Source organism: Athene noctua, chromosome 2 (assembly GCF_965140245.1).
Source record: "Athene noctua chromosome 2, bAthNoc1.hap1.1, whole genome shotgun sequence".
NCBI classification, from domain to species: domain Eukaryota; kingdom Metazoa; phylum Chordata; class Aves; order Strigiformes; family Strigidae; genus Athene; species Athene noctua.
This window is the reverse complement of record NC_134038.1, coordinates 17,117,341-17,133,730: the sequence shown is the minus strand read 5'-3', so window position 1 is coordinate 17,133,730 and position 16,390 is coordinate 17,117,341. Positions and strand designations below refer to the sequence as shown.

Here is a 16,390-nt window from a genome sequence, read left to right as displayed (position 1 = left end):
CCCCAGCCAAAGTGTGCCAGGGACTTCTCTAGCCACTAAACCTTGCAGACAGTCATCCACCCAATGCCTGTTAATATTCCCAGCTTAATTTATAGATAATATAGAAGTTAGCAAAAAAGTTGTGTTGGTGAGTATGATGTCAGTGCATCAGCAGTCTAGCATGTTATACTTAATTGTAGAGGTTAATGTGTAATTACTAGGGATTTATTGCAGTGAGTTATTATGAAAATATAAATAGATGGAAGAGCCTTTGTGCTCCAGTTAAGAGCCATGTGTTTAATGGCGTTATTTTGTATTTTCATTCAGTTCTGGCCTCAAAGGCCCGTGTATTAGAGAGCTCTTGATGTGCTCCACCATTTCCATCTACAGACGTGCTTCAGTTGTTGTTGGCCTTTGTCTCCAATTGCTCCCTGCTGTATATACTATACTCATAAGGGAGAAACACAAATTGAATGAATTTGTGAATGTTTATAACCACAAAATTATCTAGGCAAAAAGAGATCTCTGGAGATCATCCAGTCTGGACTCCTCCAGTGGGTGGCTATGAACATCTAATAAGCTCCTGCTCTGAATGTTCAGCTGACTGTATGAAGATGACGATTGTAATATGTACTTACAGTTGGGTGTCCAAAGTACATAATGTGAATGCTCCCCTTAAGGAACATTAACTTTGAAAAATCACCTTACCTTTCTGAAAGGCTTCCACATCACATACTTTCATACACTGAAATATATTTCCTGTTTTATCAGATTCTATCAGGGAGGAAAATACTCTACTTTGATTAAAAGGGAAAGAAAATATTCTCATTTTGCTTTACAAGAGTTGTTCTTTGCAAAAAGAAATGGTAAGAAAATATCTATTATAGTTCCCTTCCTTAGAAATTATAATTTGAAAGCCTTCCTAACCCATTTTTATACTCCTTTATTGTCTTGTTTCCTTAAAAGAATGCCATACTAAGAAGAGAGCTAGCTTTTTGTTGAGGCTTTGCTTTTTGTACTACAAATCATAGAATAAATTATGCCACTCAGAAATAAGGCCACAGCAGCTGGATTGCCTTTGCAAAACAAATTGTTAACCTAAAGACTCTCTGTGGCAGATTTAAGCCATCATCTTTACACAGTGTTGTAACTGAAGTTTTTGTTCTTTTCTAATGTATTTCTCTTCTATTCTTTTGAATGGTTGTATTTCTTCTCTGGCCAAATACACTGACATTGTATCAGTGCTGATGGAGCTGTTTGGAGGTAGGTGACAGAGATGTCACTGTATCAATCTCACCATTAAGCTGTCAATTCCACAGTAGCATTTGGAATTGAATCAGACGCTTCCACTGACATAGTAACCACAATGTGTGAAAGACACTTCTATTCCTTTGGATGTGCAGGAGACACTTTCATTTACAGAAAGGACCCACCAATACTCTTGTTCTGCACACAAGGATTAGTCAGACTCTTCAGGGAAATCAAGGGAAGCTAGTGTCAGTACAAACTCTACTTCCAACAGGTTTCAGCTGTCCCAGCTGTCCAGCATAATTGTCCATCACAGTTAAACTTCCAGTACAGACACAGAAACTGAACACTTTCACTGATATTCTGCTGTTTTGTTGATTTTATATCCCCACTCACTGTCAACACAATTTTATACTCAGTGGTTTTTGTAATGTATAAAAAATAAGGTTGTAAAATAACCACGCCATTTCTTCTATTAATAATATAATACTGAAAGCACCCCACTTCCTCTTCATACAGAATGAAGCACACTGCTTATTAATTCTGTCCATTTTCTTCTGCGTCAGCACCTATTTCTATACTTTTTTTTTTTTTAACTTTAATTTATACATACATAAATCTTTGATGAGGGTCAGGGCCTGCTACCAGCAGATGTATTACTTTTTATATTCTTGGCCTGGCTGTACCTGGGACAACAGAGTTCTGACCTATGTCAAGATACGGCAGTAGTAAAAACTAAATAGGAAATAATCAAGGATACTGCTGCTAGAACAGTAAGTCCGTAGATTCTTGGCACAAATTTAAACCTTATAATTGCATATTAAGACCTGATAACAATGTCAGTGTGCACTTATACGAGCTGCTTACATGTGGAGCTGCTGTTAGAAGAGGAAGGCATTAACACTCTAAGTAGGCTATACAAATAGTAGAACCACAAAGGAAAATCTGAGGTCATCAGCTCCTACAATTATGAGCTCACTTAAGTATATGGAGACAGAAGTGCAGTATTAAACACTGGCTTTAACTCTGATTAAAGACAGACTTCATTGGTCAAGGATAGTTTTACAGCAAGAACATAAATTTGGATTAAAACTTGTTATCCTCAAAAGATGTTCTTAAAACAGGTAGATACTTGATTTCTAAATTCTGACTTTCACTGTACATATATAAAAGTTTCTCTCTCTGTGTGAATATGTACGTATATCTCTGTATATGTGTATATATAGTTTTTATAAATATTCTTACATATATAGAGTGTATATATACGGTCTTACACAATGCATATCAATCAGCTTTTGCATACAGCACCTTTTAAAAAATGCGTAAGGTTTAAGCATAAAGTTGATGTCTCCAAAACTGGTTCTCCCTGCCTTTGAAAGCTTTTTTTCTCTTTTTCTCTTTACTACAGTTATTATTTTTATTAATCTCAGGAAATTAAAAAGAGACTGAAAATGCATAGGGCTTGCATCTGAATTCACTGGAAGCATGAATTGCAGTGGGACGTTATTTCTGGCATAGTGCTTTTAAAATTAAGCTCTAGAACTTTTGTACTCTAACCTTATAAACAGATTTTACCATTTTGCATTACTTTAAAACATTTTGTCTGAGTGTGAACAGTCTCAACCATGGAGATGAGACAAAACCTATGGAGAAAGGAAATTACAGCATAATGGAAATGGTGGCTGGGAGCCATACCACCCTGGGCTGTGAGGTCATCCGAACAGAAATGCCAAGCTGAGCTGATTTGGTCAGTGCTCCAAGTCAGGATCTCTGAGGAAACCTCCGAGGTTGCCAAAGGAAGTGGTGGTGGCAACATTGTAGGTGGTACTCTCTGTTCTTGATTCAGGTCAATAACCTGTGCCATGGGAGGCAGCAGGACTTCCTGGAAGAGTTGTGTGCGTGATGTGAAGCCACAGCCCTGAGTATCAGGGATTATTTAAAGACCACCATGGACTTCGTGTGAAAGGTAGACTTGTTAACCCTGGGGTACAGATCACATTTCAGTATCAGCCTTTCTTAGGTACTTTCTCAAAGTTATTCCAATATTAGCTCCTCCTTGGGGCAGAATAAAACCAGTAATGTAATGCCAGGCTGCTGGAGTATTAAAAAAAGTTCAAACCCAATGGAGAGAGACTTCCACTCTAAATCCTGTCATAAACTTGAATGAGTTTTGGATCACATCTAGAGTCCTTAATGTAGAAGGACTGCAATAGGGCTAATCTGATTTTGAAGGAACTCCTCTCTTTTCATGCATTTACCACTGCAGCAATGCTGCCTTTCCCCTTCAGCCATAATCACCAGCCATTTCTCACAGATGCTCTCACAGCAGCTCGACTCTGGATTGTTTTTCTCCCCACCCCCACTATGGTGTAGTGACATTATGACATTACATTTTCCCCAGAAACAATGACATGAATCTTATTTATAACTGGTGGTAAAACTTTATTATTCAAGTTTAGATGTAACAGACATCTTTGCTGCCTGAAGATTGTTTGCATAAGAAATACACCAAGAACATGTTTGTGAGTAGAAATGAACATGCACTATGAAAACCAAAAAACAAAACAAAACAAAAAACCCAAAACAAAACAAAACAAAAAACACATCCATGTGTTGTAAGGACAAAACATTAAGAGCCAACATTCTAGAGTCAAATCAGGGCTACAAGTTTAATGATGGTTTTTAGCAACATGAAGTCATTCTTTATGAAGTACTTTTTTTTTTTTTTTTTTTTTTTTTCCTTTTTCTGCTGGTGAATTTTCTACAAGCTAAATTTACAATGGCATTTTGAGATGTTTCCTTTTCTCCTGTTCTCCTTCTACATAGAGCTCAGAGGCCAAAATGATAGGAATGGAAAACTGTGGTTGCTGTTACAGTGTTTATTCTGAGAATTTTACTTTTCTAAGTGTAACCAAAAATCAAACGAAACTGGTATTTATCTGGCTGGAAGCCATTAAATAATTGTCTTTTATCCTCTTAAAAAGAGGTAAATCAGGTTATATGTAATTACTTTATAGGTAGCACCTCACCAACTGCCAGCTTTCCAGAGCTGGCTGAATGAAATGAAATTGTGAGGAAGAGGGTAGGGGAGGAATCCTATTCTGAGGTGAGGAAATTATGTAAATCATTTTACTTGGCTCATCTCAACTTTATAGAAGAGTTTTGTAAGGATTTCTCACTTATCTATCACATTTGGAATATGTTGACAAATTGTTCACTATTCTTTGCCAAGCATAACTGTCTCCACAGAAGCAGAAGAAAATATATCTACCCTTCTGGCTGAACAGAAGTGAACTTCTAATCTCTTTGGCTTTTCCTGACCAGTATTAGGAATTAGCATGTTAAGTCAGCCAAGAAAAATCAATACAGGAGCAAGAACTGGAATATATTTAGACATCCTGGGCAAAAAGCAGATGGTAGACAACATCCTTAGCACATAAAGCAAGTAGTTATGACTACAAAGTAACACTGTCCAGTCCAAAGATGGACATGAAAGTCCATCCCTGAACTGAGTACTAATCCACCGTTGCCAAATCAGGTCTCCCCATTGCACAACCACTACGTTTCAGCACTGTATACAATTAGCATCAATCACTTTTGTCCTGCTGCCCCTCTAACTGCAAAAATAATCTCACCCACAGCGTGCCTCAACTTTTTGAGATGCCTCTGTTCTCTCTCTTTAAAATATCACAATGTGCAATGGTACATTTTTTAGGCAAAACTGAGATACAAGTATCAAGTGTGGCTCCCCCTTTCTGGATGGTCCAGGAAAAATTAAGAGGGAGTTTCATCAGAACAGTGCCAATATGGTGCAAAACTTCTTTTGGAAAGAACTCCGAGTTTAGCACCTGAATGCAAATGGTGCTTTGGAAAATCTTTGTCTCCTGCTGCATTAACCTAGGGGGCAGCAGCCACGTGATAGCTTAAGAGACAGTCCAGTTTGCAAAAGATGCTGCATGATAGATCCTGCTATACAGAGTGTTAATGGAAACACTGTCCATTCTGCAAACTGATTAATGACAGGCACCACAAATCATCTGGTTTTGAACCATCTACACATTCTGTGGCCCAATTTGAGATACATTTTAAGATCTCAAACTATCATTCCTTAGTAAGAGAACCACAACACCTTGAAGACGCTGACAAATTGAGAATATTCTGTGAAAGTTCAATTTTTAGTGCTGTAACCCGATTGAAAAGCAGTGGTTGCCGTAACTACTTGTGTGTGCTAACATTAGTTTCTGCCTGAGAGTTATTAAATAAGATTATTTTTTTTCAATGTCGGGATTTATTTTCCTTTTGATTAATATCCACTGTGAGGGGGTCTGGAAAAGGGATGGAGTCACCTCTGTTTTGTTACGAAACAAAACTGCGCTCCTCCCACCCCAATCAAATAGAACAGGCTATGGCAAAATCCCATTTCTTACAAAGCAGAAATCTTAGAACATCTCAATATGTCATGGCAAGAACAATGAACTTTTTCCAAATTTTATTTGCACCATCTAGGTGTGCAATACTAACATTCAAAAACCTGTCTTGTTCTTTGCACTCATAAGATTTCATTTCTCCTCATCCCCAAACCCTGATATGTGTATTTCCTGTTATTGGCCTCTGCTTCTGAATTTAGCAAGAGGTGTTATGAAGTACACGGTGGTGCTCAAGTCTTATAATGTGCATGTCCCCCCCTAAATTATTTTGCCATGAAGATGCAGCTTCTATCAATGAAGAAGCCACAGGAACTGGTAGGTCTTAGATGAAGTTAAGTCAAACCAGTAACTACTGAAAACCGGCAGGCAGCTACTTCTGAAGCTGATAAAAATCACTTAGTGCGTCTAACATGTTTCTTGGAAAAACTGAAAATGACACACACTGGACCCTGACGTAACAAAACGCGGGCAATCTATTTCAGTCCCCACAGAAAAAAAAGAAACAAAAAAATACCCAACAAAAATAAATCCACAAAAACCAAGTCAGAACTTATTATTGGAGAACAATAGTAAAAACATAACCAGACTTTGTCTGGCACTGGTATCAAGCTGGAGATCCATCTAAAAAACAGAAGAAGAAGAATGTGGCCCAATATCCTTTGCTAACCTAGAACACTATTGAAGGGTTATAGAACTCAACCATGAACAGATTGAGTGGGACTTTCCATATGCTGCTCACCAGTATAGAAGCAATGGGTGGAGCAGGAAGGAATGAAAGCCTAATGCTGAACAATAGCCTGTCTGTGCCTAACAAATCAGAGAAACTGTGCAATAATGTTTCATCTGTGTGAAAATGTAACACATAAAATAATGCCAAGGTCCGCAAGACCTTGGTGACCAACTGTGTAAGTGCTTTTCATGCATGGTGACGCTCACTGCCAGCTGCTTTAGGCACATTATTTTTCCAAAGACTTTCAAAGTGCTGAACGTTTAGGCCAGTTCCTCCCTGGTTTTCCTTTTGCCAAACCCTATAAGACATTTCCTATCACCTCTCCTTTTATCTTCCACCTCCCTCTCTATCTGGTTAAGTATCTTGTAAGTGCACCAAATTCTAGAGGGGAGAGTGGTGAGATTCAGTAAGTTAAATACAAGAACTTTTTTTTATGATGCTTTAGTTTCAATTACATGAAAATCTGAGAAAGGCGGCATGTAAGTGAGATCAGAATAGGACCCTTTACATATAATCTCAAGTGAGGACTTAGTCCATAGATATTTTTATAGAACATTTTAAAAAATAAAATGCATGAATGGAGAAATAAAAGACAACATAATATCAGAAAGACATTTTAAACTTCATTTGCTGCAACATTCATGAACCAGTTGAGCTACACCTGCCATTCAACCATAAGGAACTAAGACCCTGCACTGCGAAAAAGAAACAAACCCAAACAAAACAAAAAAGCAACTGCGTAATATTGTAAAAATGGAGTGCAATGCTACTACAGAATGCAATAAAACATCAGTGCTGCATCGTCAAACAGCACTTATCAAAATAATTTCTGAAATGTTTCTTCTGAAACACAGACAAAGCAATAAAAAGAGGATATATGTTTATCATTTTAAGCATAACAATGTGAGTTAAGAGCTTAAGAATACAAAAGTACTTGGAATGAATAGTGCTACCCTTTTTTTCCTAAGTAGGCATAAAAATATTTTCATTTCCTTCTTGTTTTTCCATACCATTAATATCAACAAATTTCATTCATTTCATGTTATCGTTTACAACTTTAATGCACACACACAGAAAAAAAGATACCTACTGCAATAGAAATAGTTGCTTCATTACCTTGTTTGCTACATTTGCAAATGTAAACAGCGAGGCAGAGCCAGAACTGACTCTAATGCATGATGGAATATCTTTGTTGCATACGTACACTGTAGAAAATAATTATTCAATATGTCAGGCACCATTATTTGAAATGTAATACATTAATATTTACTAGAAAAATAAGGTTTTTTCTATTTGTTCTCCCAACTTCTTTAATGAAATAAGTTAATCTGACAGTGCATCCAGTAGCTTGTAATATCTTCTACATCCCTGTGGCAAAATAATAAACTACTGGTTGGGACACTATAATGAAAATGATTAAAGTCAGTTCTTGTACACCCTTGTAGCAAGCATGGAGGCTCGTCTAACAGCACCTTTAACCAATTATTTAATATTTAGTTATTTAGCCCTATTTCCCTGAGCAGTTATGCTGAGGAGCTTTCCCTTCATGGATAGTTTTTACAAAGCTTTAAGTATTAAAAAGTACTATGAAGACATTTAATGCTACTTAGCAAAAGCTGGTATAAGTCTACTGAAGGGATTGACTGGTATGTATAGTAATGTTAAGCTTGTGGAGAAGTAACCTTAGACTTTAAGGTTTAGAAATGTAATATATTAAAAATATATTAAAATAAAATACAGGTTACCTTGTTCTATGCAAATTAAACCCGGAGAGTGGCTTCTGTATTAAGAGACTTCACTTGCACAAAATGGTTTTCCTAGACTAAAGTGTGCCAGAAAGAATGTAGTGATAAAATGGTAGCTAAAAACCAGCAGAGTCTGAGAAACATCTAGATGAAATTGCTGCCAAAGCTTTGAGAACAAAGTGATCCTAAGGCATGTTGTAGGGCAGAAATTAGCCCAAATTAAAGAAATGACCTTTTAACATCAGTATATTTAACAAGTCTAGTTCTTATATACAATGTGCATATGTTCACTATACCCCTGCAGCAGTATATACATATACACATCTTTGCACTCTTGCCAGTTATGTCTCTTACAGCAAAGGTATTAATTGTCCGGTAAAATTTTCTCAAGGTTATTCACCATGATTCACTGCATTCTGGCTAGCTTTGGTGGGCCATGTCCCATATCTTCTCCCCCTTCTGGCCACCATCCAACTGTTCTTTTTTTCTTGGTAACCCACTCATTTAAAAGGAAAAAAAAAAAAAGAAAAAAAAAAGAAGAAAAAAAAAAAGAACAAGGGATTTAATATTGGATAAGGCATGCTCTCTATATGAAGTGCTTTATAGGTCTTCACAAGACATTACAAGCTATTGAATTCCCATCAAGGAAACCTATTTCTGTTTAATTGTGCTAAGTGCTAAGGTTTACTCTTTAGGTTTTCCATTCTTTTCAGCTTGTGCATTGTTCCTGTGTAGGCCCCTCTGGATGTGAGTTGTGAAGTCATACTTGTCCGTGCAAAGATGCTGGCATATGCTGCACTGGAAAGGTCCACTGTCACCATGGCAACTCATATGCAAAGCATACATCACTTCATCCAGAAAGACAATGCCACAGTGCACACACTTGGTAGAAAGTTCATCTTGAGTACTTCTATCAACTTTCTCTGTTTTTACTACATTCAAGGGACCTTCATTTTTTACATTTGATGGTGCCTTACTCTTTTCCTTGGAGGCACCATTTGCAGTTGGCCCAGGTCTGGAATGCTTTATCGCCAAATCTAGAGGAATGTCATTGTCTGATCCAACAGCTGAAAAATGAGGAGGCAGATTAAAGGTGGGATAAGGCACATAGTTTTGGCAAGGATTTGGTAGGCCAGGCACGTGACTCAAGTAGTGTGGATTCCCAGGAACAGACAGCTTATATTTACTCCAGAATCTCAGCCAGTCAGCTTCACTCTGAAAGTCATTGTGTACAAATGGAAGTCCAAAAAGTGGGTACTGGTATTTTTCAATAGGGCTTCCAGGTGGTGAATAGTTTGGGTGTTTCGCGGGTCTCATGTATTTTTCTATCGGGCTGCCTCTCTCTGAGCTTCCTTTCCCTTCTGATATCGATGAACTGTTTCCTGGGTCTCCAGTACTTTCCTGAGGACTTTTTATCTGAATGTGCAAAGGTTGCATCCTTTTGTGAATATCCAGAGTTTGGCTGACCAATATTGGCTGCTGAGCAGAATGGCTTTTAGTCAATGAACCTGGGGCCTCATACTTACTGAGGCTGGGAAGCTGAATTTCTCTTTGATGACCTTCAGGTAAATGATCCTCTGACCTCCTCTCTAAGGGGCTTCCATTGACTTGTTCCTCACTGCTACCCCTCTGCTGTTTGTTTAGCTGCTCAGCCTGAAGTGCCTCCGGGTTAAGGCGCTTTCTTGTTCGTCTCCTAATGATCTGCTCACCATTGTTCTGTTTAATGATGTTTAAAGGCCTGGGAGTCTGCATGGAACACACACATAATGAACAAAAGAAAAAAAGACAGACACATTAAACAAATCTGCAAGACCATGCTCACACAAATTTATCTTTTCTTTCATGAAGAGCTCTAGTATAAGTTTTATGGGAATGACCAAATTTCTCCCCAAATGCTGGTTCCTGGACTCTCATGCTAAAAGCAAACTACGAATTGGTTTGTTTTATCAACTAAGTCAACTGCCTTAAGACATACTGTACCTGTTTACTTAAAAAGGCATGAAGTATCCAATCTGCCAAAGCATTTATTACCCATTACTTACATTTATTACTCCTTAAAAATTCTGGGGGAGATGTGCTGAACATGGGTGCTGAATGCTGGGGATGAGGAGGGAGATGACCTAGTGCTATTCTATGCACTATTTCACTCGGGCAGGGGTTTGCACAGATCACACTATGGCAAGAATTGAGTAACACCTACCTTGACACCCAACCCCCTCTGACACAGATAAAAAATGCAAGCAAATACAAGGCTTGCTGTCACCTAGCAAAAGGGCTGCATGTCCACTGTGGTGGTGAGTGGGATGGTGGTGTCTGGAAAGGGACTAAGAAAGATGGAGAAGAAAGCCCAGGAAAACTCCTATGCACCAAAAGGTCTACCTGGGACTTTGGTATCAGTTCCTTCTCCTGCATCCCTACTGTATTTCTTTCAAAATGTTATTGATGTTGTGATATGAAGTCATGAGGGAGAGAAGGTGTCCCTTGAAGGTGGGAAAAAAGGTCTGTAAAGAAAAAAGCACCATGGAAGAAGCAAAGGCAAGAACCATGTGAGGACTTTTGTTTTCATTTGCTACTTTCCCACACCACCTCGGGGTAGGTGGCCTATTTAGATGAGAACTGAAAATACTTTTGCATGAAGAAAAAAAAAAGTAGGCCTCTTTGAAAAGCCCCACAACAGGAAGGCAATGGTATGTGAATGAAAGATGGTGCTGTAACATCGGTATGTGTTGCTCTACTGGGCAGATGTTAAAACAACAAAAACTACCTAAAAGTCATTCAGTTTGGTGTGCTGGCAGTTGCCATTTGTCTCATCCAAATGCACACATAATCCTGTTTTGGTTGGAGGCCAGAAAAGTGCCCCACACAGTATTCCACTTATATGTTTATTTGGAAATTTTCTTTTTAACATTGTTTTAAAGTGCAGATTAAATTTTGGCATACAGTCAATATCCAAAACAATTTGTACCTTGAATATAATAAAATTTATATATATTCATAACTTTGAATTAATACAAAAATATCCAGAGCTGGAAGAGTGTTCACTCTACTATTTGTAGAGATCTAGTTTCTCTCTTGACGTGCCATCTTCCTCTCCTCTTTCACCTATTTATTTCCCTGAAGTCAGCTTATTCTTAACAGTTAACTACATTTTAGGCAGTGCAGCTACTTGTTAAATTTTACTTTCTATTAAAACTCTGAATCAGAATATACACTTTGATTTAAATTTTTAATAAGCAAAATTTAAACTTAGCAGAAAAACAGCACCTGAACCAGCCTCCTCAAGCAGATCAAAGCTGAGGTAAAATCATGCCAGATAAAATTAGAATATTTTCTACGTAAATGAAGTTTATAGGTTGTAGAATCAATAGCCAATTAATATGCATAGGCATATATTCTTTATTACAAGCTCAGTTGAAATTCCTCACCTTTTTATGACAATTAACACTGTCATACTGACATGCTGTGTGAGATCTCACAATATGGTTGATTAAACTTTTATTTATACACTACAGACCATTTTCACATGGCTTCCAGATAACCTTTCAACAGTTTGGAAATACTTTTAGTCTTACTCTTCATGCTAGAGGTATGAAGTCTGACTGTAGAAGTAGTTAGAAGAAACATCTTCATACCTGTGATTTAAGACCCTCACACACTTGTTTGCAGCTCTGGCTCTTCAAAGTTACATGGCACAAGGAGTTAAAGGTTGTAGGTCCAACGTAAAAATTCTTCAGCATGCAAATGACTATACTCACCTGAGTAGTCTTTAGCTTATTAAAACAGACTATTTGGTGGAGTAAAGCTACTCGTGTTTTCCTTATGTGAGGAAAGGTAATAAGGTGCAGAGAGAAATATTCTGTATTTGGTTGCAACTAAGGCAGACAGAAAATTTTAAGCTCTCTACTTGATTTTCAGTGGAGTATTAAACTTAGAAAATAGTGGAAACATCACCAGAACTTTACTTTTTAAATGCCTTATGTCAGATCCTTAATTATATGTCATACATAATATACTGAGTATGAACACAACGATTTTTTTTCCATCTCTATATGGAATAAAATCTAGTTTGTCCATGACTTAGAGTTATTAAAAAATGAGAAACAGCACCACAATAATAATGGTTAAATTCATGATTCTGGGGAGACAGAAATCTCTGTCAGCAAATGTGAATATTGTGTATAAGTTTGCAGGGAACTGCAATTTTTTCACTAAAACTATTTAGTAATTGACCATTGGAATATTACTACACATTTCTTAACATAGCTGCATTAAAGGAGAGAAATTTGAAAAAGCTGGCAAGTTTAATGTAAATGACCCTTAGACAGATTGAACATTTTTGAAAACACATTGAAAAATTATTCAAGGGTATCACAGAAATGGGAATGTGACTTACAGCAGAAATCACTACCATGTTAACATTTGTGAGTCACTACCACCTAGTAGTATCTGACAGACTATAGATTCTTCTTATTATTAAATACAAGTAAAAAAAGGACCTTAGAGATAAATGTATTATACACATTCTTGAGCTAATGGGAACAGTAGTTCTAGATAGTGATAACTGAATCAAAAGAGAGCTATGAAATGTGCAAACCTACTATAGGTGAATTTTACTCAGATGTGTAGCATAATTCAGTTTAACAGGGTGGCTCACAGAAGGGAACAGTTCTATTTCCTTGAATTTTTCTAGTTTCAGACATTTACCTAATAACTGCATCATCCTAGACTCCTTAATTCAAAACATACATGACAAATACTTACTGTAATTTTTCATTAAGAGATAGGCAGACAAGCAGACAGATAAAAGAAACTTTCATCTTTCTGGTGTCAGTCTAAAGAGCATCCCTTTGCATGGCTGTCCCAAAGGAGAGATTTGTTTGATTATTTCAGACTCCAACTTACAATGGAGTTGCTATCAAACCACAGCAGAGTGGAGGCTTAATTAAATTCTTTGCGTTTGTTTGGTCAAAGTTCAATTGAAGATATTAATGTCAAATGTCCACTGAATGACAGTTTATTGCCATGCTTGAACAGTGGAGCTAAAAGATAGTGTCAGCTTCTTGCTTTCTAAATGCATAAAGTTTGACATTGTATTGCTAATTACTATTGTTGGGAGCACATTAGTTTGTTCCTACTGGTTCATAAGAACTATCTCATCTACGTGTCTGAATCCAAAACTGATTCTTGTAGCTTTTATCTATTCAATAACTTATGCTAATAATCACAGTAAGGTCCAATACTATAGTTTAGAAAAGCATATTTTAAAAAAGGGAAAATGGAGGCTGAGAATGGTAGTTCTACAAATAACTAGACTCAAACGTCAAACTAATGTCAAAAAGCCAAACTGTCCTCCTTAAATTCTTTGTCGACGCTCACCACTGATCAATTTCCTTAAATTAGATATTATATCTAGAACTTTGAGAGATCTCCAGGAAGATGATACATTCAGCAAGACCCAGCCAAGGTGATGGCCAGAGACTGTGCATCAGTTCATCTTCTGCTCAGATGTTATCTGACTGGCTGGGTTGTTCTGGAGCTTAAAAACAGTTACTGTCCTTAGAATGACAGCACGTGGCAAACAGAGCTAACCTTTCAAACTGGTGATGGTCTTACTGCTTTCAAACACTGGAATCTCTTTCTTTTTTATTAAGTGGCCTAGCTGGACAGGATCTTGAGTAAACAGGATTGTTATATGGCGTGTACACAAGACCAAGGGTAAAATTCGCAGAAACTAATTGATTTAGAAGATTATGCTTGAAATTTAAAGAGAAATAGGTGTCTTAATGTAAGTCTTAATGCATTTGAAATGTAGTTTCCTAAGTGCCTTTTTTTCATGTGAAAAAAGTTTTAAAATATATGCACTCTGAGCCACAACACAGATTTCTGATTTGGGCTCTAAGCCTGAATTGTTACGTTGCTTTGGTAAACTCCCCAAAGCTGCCTCAGTTTCTATTTCTGAAAAATAGTAACACTTTTTAACTCCATGTGAACGTTGTAAAAATTAATTAGTTAGAGGTGAGTCTCAGTCACCTGACTCTCCCATGTACTTCTATTAAAGATAGTGGGAATAATATTTAATTAGTGGCTCTTAACCTAAAAGATTATGAGCATTTTGGCACTGATCCAAGGAAACACTTAAGCATGGTTTCCCTGGACCTGGACCAGAGCATTCAACATTTTTCAAGATCAAGTCAAGTGTCAATAAGATAAAAAGCAATACAGACAGTCCATGATAATTACTTATTCCCTGTCTGATCCTGAGGGATGGTGAATCTTTCCCTCACCAAGTGATGAGTGCCATCAAGTGAGCAGCTTCCTTGGTATTTCAGAATCCTCCAGCAGACTCTTAAGAACTGTAGGAAAAAAACCCCAAACCCCACCAGCCCATATCTCCAGATTTACTGTCAAGAATAAAGGTGAAAGAAAACAAAAACCACAGCAAGGGATATTTTTGATATAGATGTGATGTCTAACTTTAATAATATTTTTTTTTTATTCTAAACATGAGGGTTCCTGAATTTAGAGAGCTTTCATCACAACATATTGTATTGCCTTTAAGTGGAATTCCCAGAAAAGAAATAATTTTCCCCTCATTTTGTATCAAAATAATTAAATGCATCACTGGTGATCTCAAACACGTCTACCCACAGCATCCCAGCCCGTTTCATAATGAATCACATCTGATCCCAAAGTGACCATACTGCAAAACCCTGTTAGGAAATTAACTGCAGGCCAGGGAGTGGTACTAATCACACAACCAGACAAGACCACAGCTGCCCAGTTTAGCTGTATAGCCCCTTTTTTTCTGAACAAACCAGTAAGTTCTTCCTACCGAGTGAAGCTTCTGGTAGAGGCCACACGCATTGCATACATATCCACCATTTGCATTCTTTCGCCAGAGAGAGGTCTTTGTGGTCAGGCAATTGGCACAAAAAACACCCGAGCCTCTACGTCTCTGAAATAGGGAAGAAAAAGAAAAAAAAAAAAAAAACACACAGAAAAAAAAAACAGGTCAGAGGTGAGTCACATGAGCTGCAGAGTTAGGACAAATCAACACAGGAGTTTTGTCTCTAGACTGGCAACAATGACAGTATAAAACCACACTGCCCATAATGAGGTCAGGTTCAATTGTGCTTAATAGGCACCACTGATTTTCATTATAATTAACCCTAGAGTGATGGATGAGGTGTGTGAAACACCAAAGCCTTTTCAGAATAACAGCTTTAACTTTTTGAACTTCAGGTTTTGTGCATTTAATGATGGTTTCTAAACAGCAAATTCTGAAAAACCCCTCTGGAAGCTGACATAGAATATTCTGTAAACTGGTTCGTCCACTGCATTTCACAACAGATTATTTCTTTTTAGTTAGCACGATTTTAAAGTGTGATCGGTAACAAGAATTCTGAATCACCACCACTTCAATTAATTACAGTTTGTATCTGCGTCATACTAATTCCTTTAACAGAGATTATACTTCATTAATTAAATACACGTTCCAGTCTTTCCCACTTACTTCTGAAATCAGTATAAGCTGCCATATATTTCCCACAGCCCACTATGAACGAGGAGTAACCTCTGCCAAATGAATAAAAGTACAGTATTCTTAATAAGATCTCTTTTGAACTTCACCCGAAACTCCAGAAAACACTGTCTCATCGATAGATAGCTTTATTTATTTTATTTTAGTCAGGCAAGGAAAGGCACAGTACAACTTTCCTAAATCCAAACTGATGTTTAACCAGGCTGAGGCTGTGCATTCACCAGCTTTCATAATGATCTAGGAATATTTAAAAGTAGACACATTTATGAGTATTGCTTGTTAAATTCTTTCTACAGAGTAATGATTTCATTAAACTTCTCATTTAAACAAAAGTCAGGCTGTGTTTGTGGGCACAAATATTAATAAGCAGGAAATGGAATTCTTCTGCTGAAAAGAAAATCTGAAATTCAACTCTGTTCCCTTTTTGCAAAGGAAAAAAATCAATAAAAAACCTTCAACATCTAAGATAAGAATGGGAAAAACAGGCTGGGTGAAAACTAATTTTCTTATAAATTAAAAATTACCAATACTATAAGTAAAAATTTCAGGGTTTCATAAAATTTAAGTAATTTATTTAACTTTAGTCCATACTGTAGGAGACTGGTGTTCATGCCAAAAAAATACAATGGTTATAATTGTACTCTGATACATTTCAAATGGAAAGCTTTCTGCAGACATAATTTTGGCTTCAAGACTGGAACACTTTCTTGGCATTGAAAGG

General features: G+C 37.1%; 1 protein-coding gene across 3 annotated transcripts in view; it reads right to left on the bottom strand.

The window, feature by feature from the left end:
• Positions 1-3,657: 3,657 nt before the first annotated feature.
• TRPS1 (transcriptional repressor GATA binding 1) overlaps positions 3,658-16,390 on the bottom strand; it is a 218,133-nt gene continuing 205,400 nt past the window's right edge. For all 3 annotated transcript variants that reach the window (XM_074898510.1, XM_074898512.1, XM_074898511.1), the window contains 2 exons: positions 14,962-15,084; positions 3,658-9,875 (listed from right to left, as the gene is read on the bottom strand). In XM_074898510.1, coding sequence (XP_074754611.1) covers positions 8,814-9,875; positions 14,962-15,084 — 1,185 coding nt within the window. In that variant the 3' untranslated portion in view covers positions 3,658-8,813. The remainder of the gene's footprint in view (positions 9,876-14,961; positions 15,085-16,390) is intronic.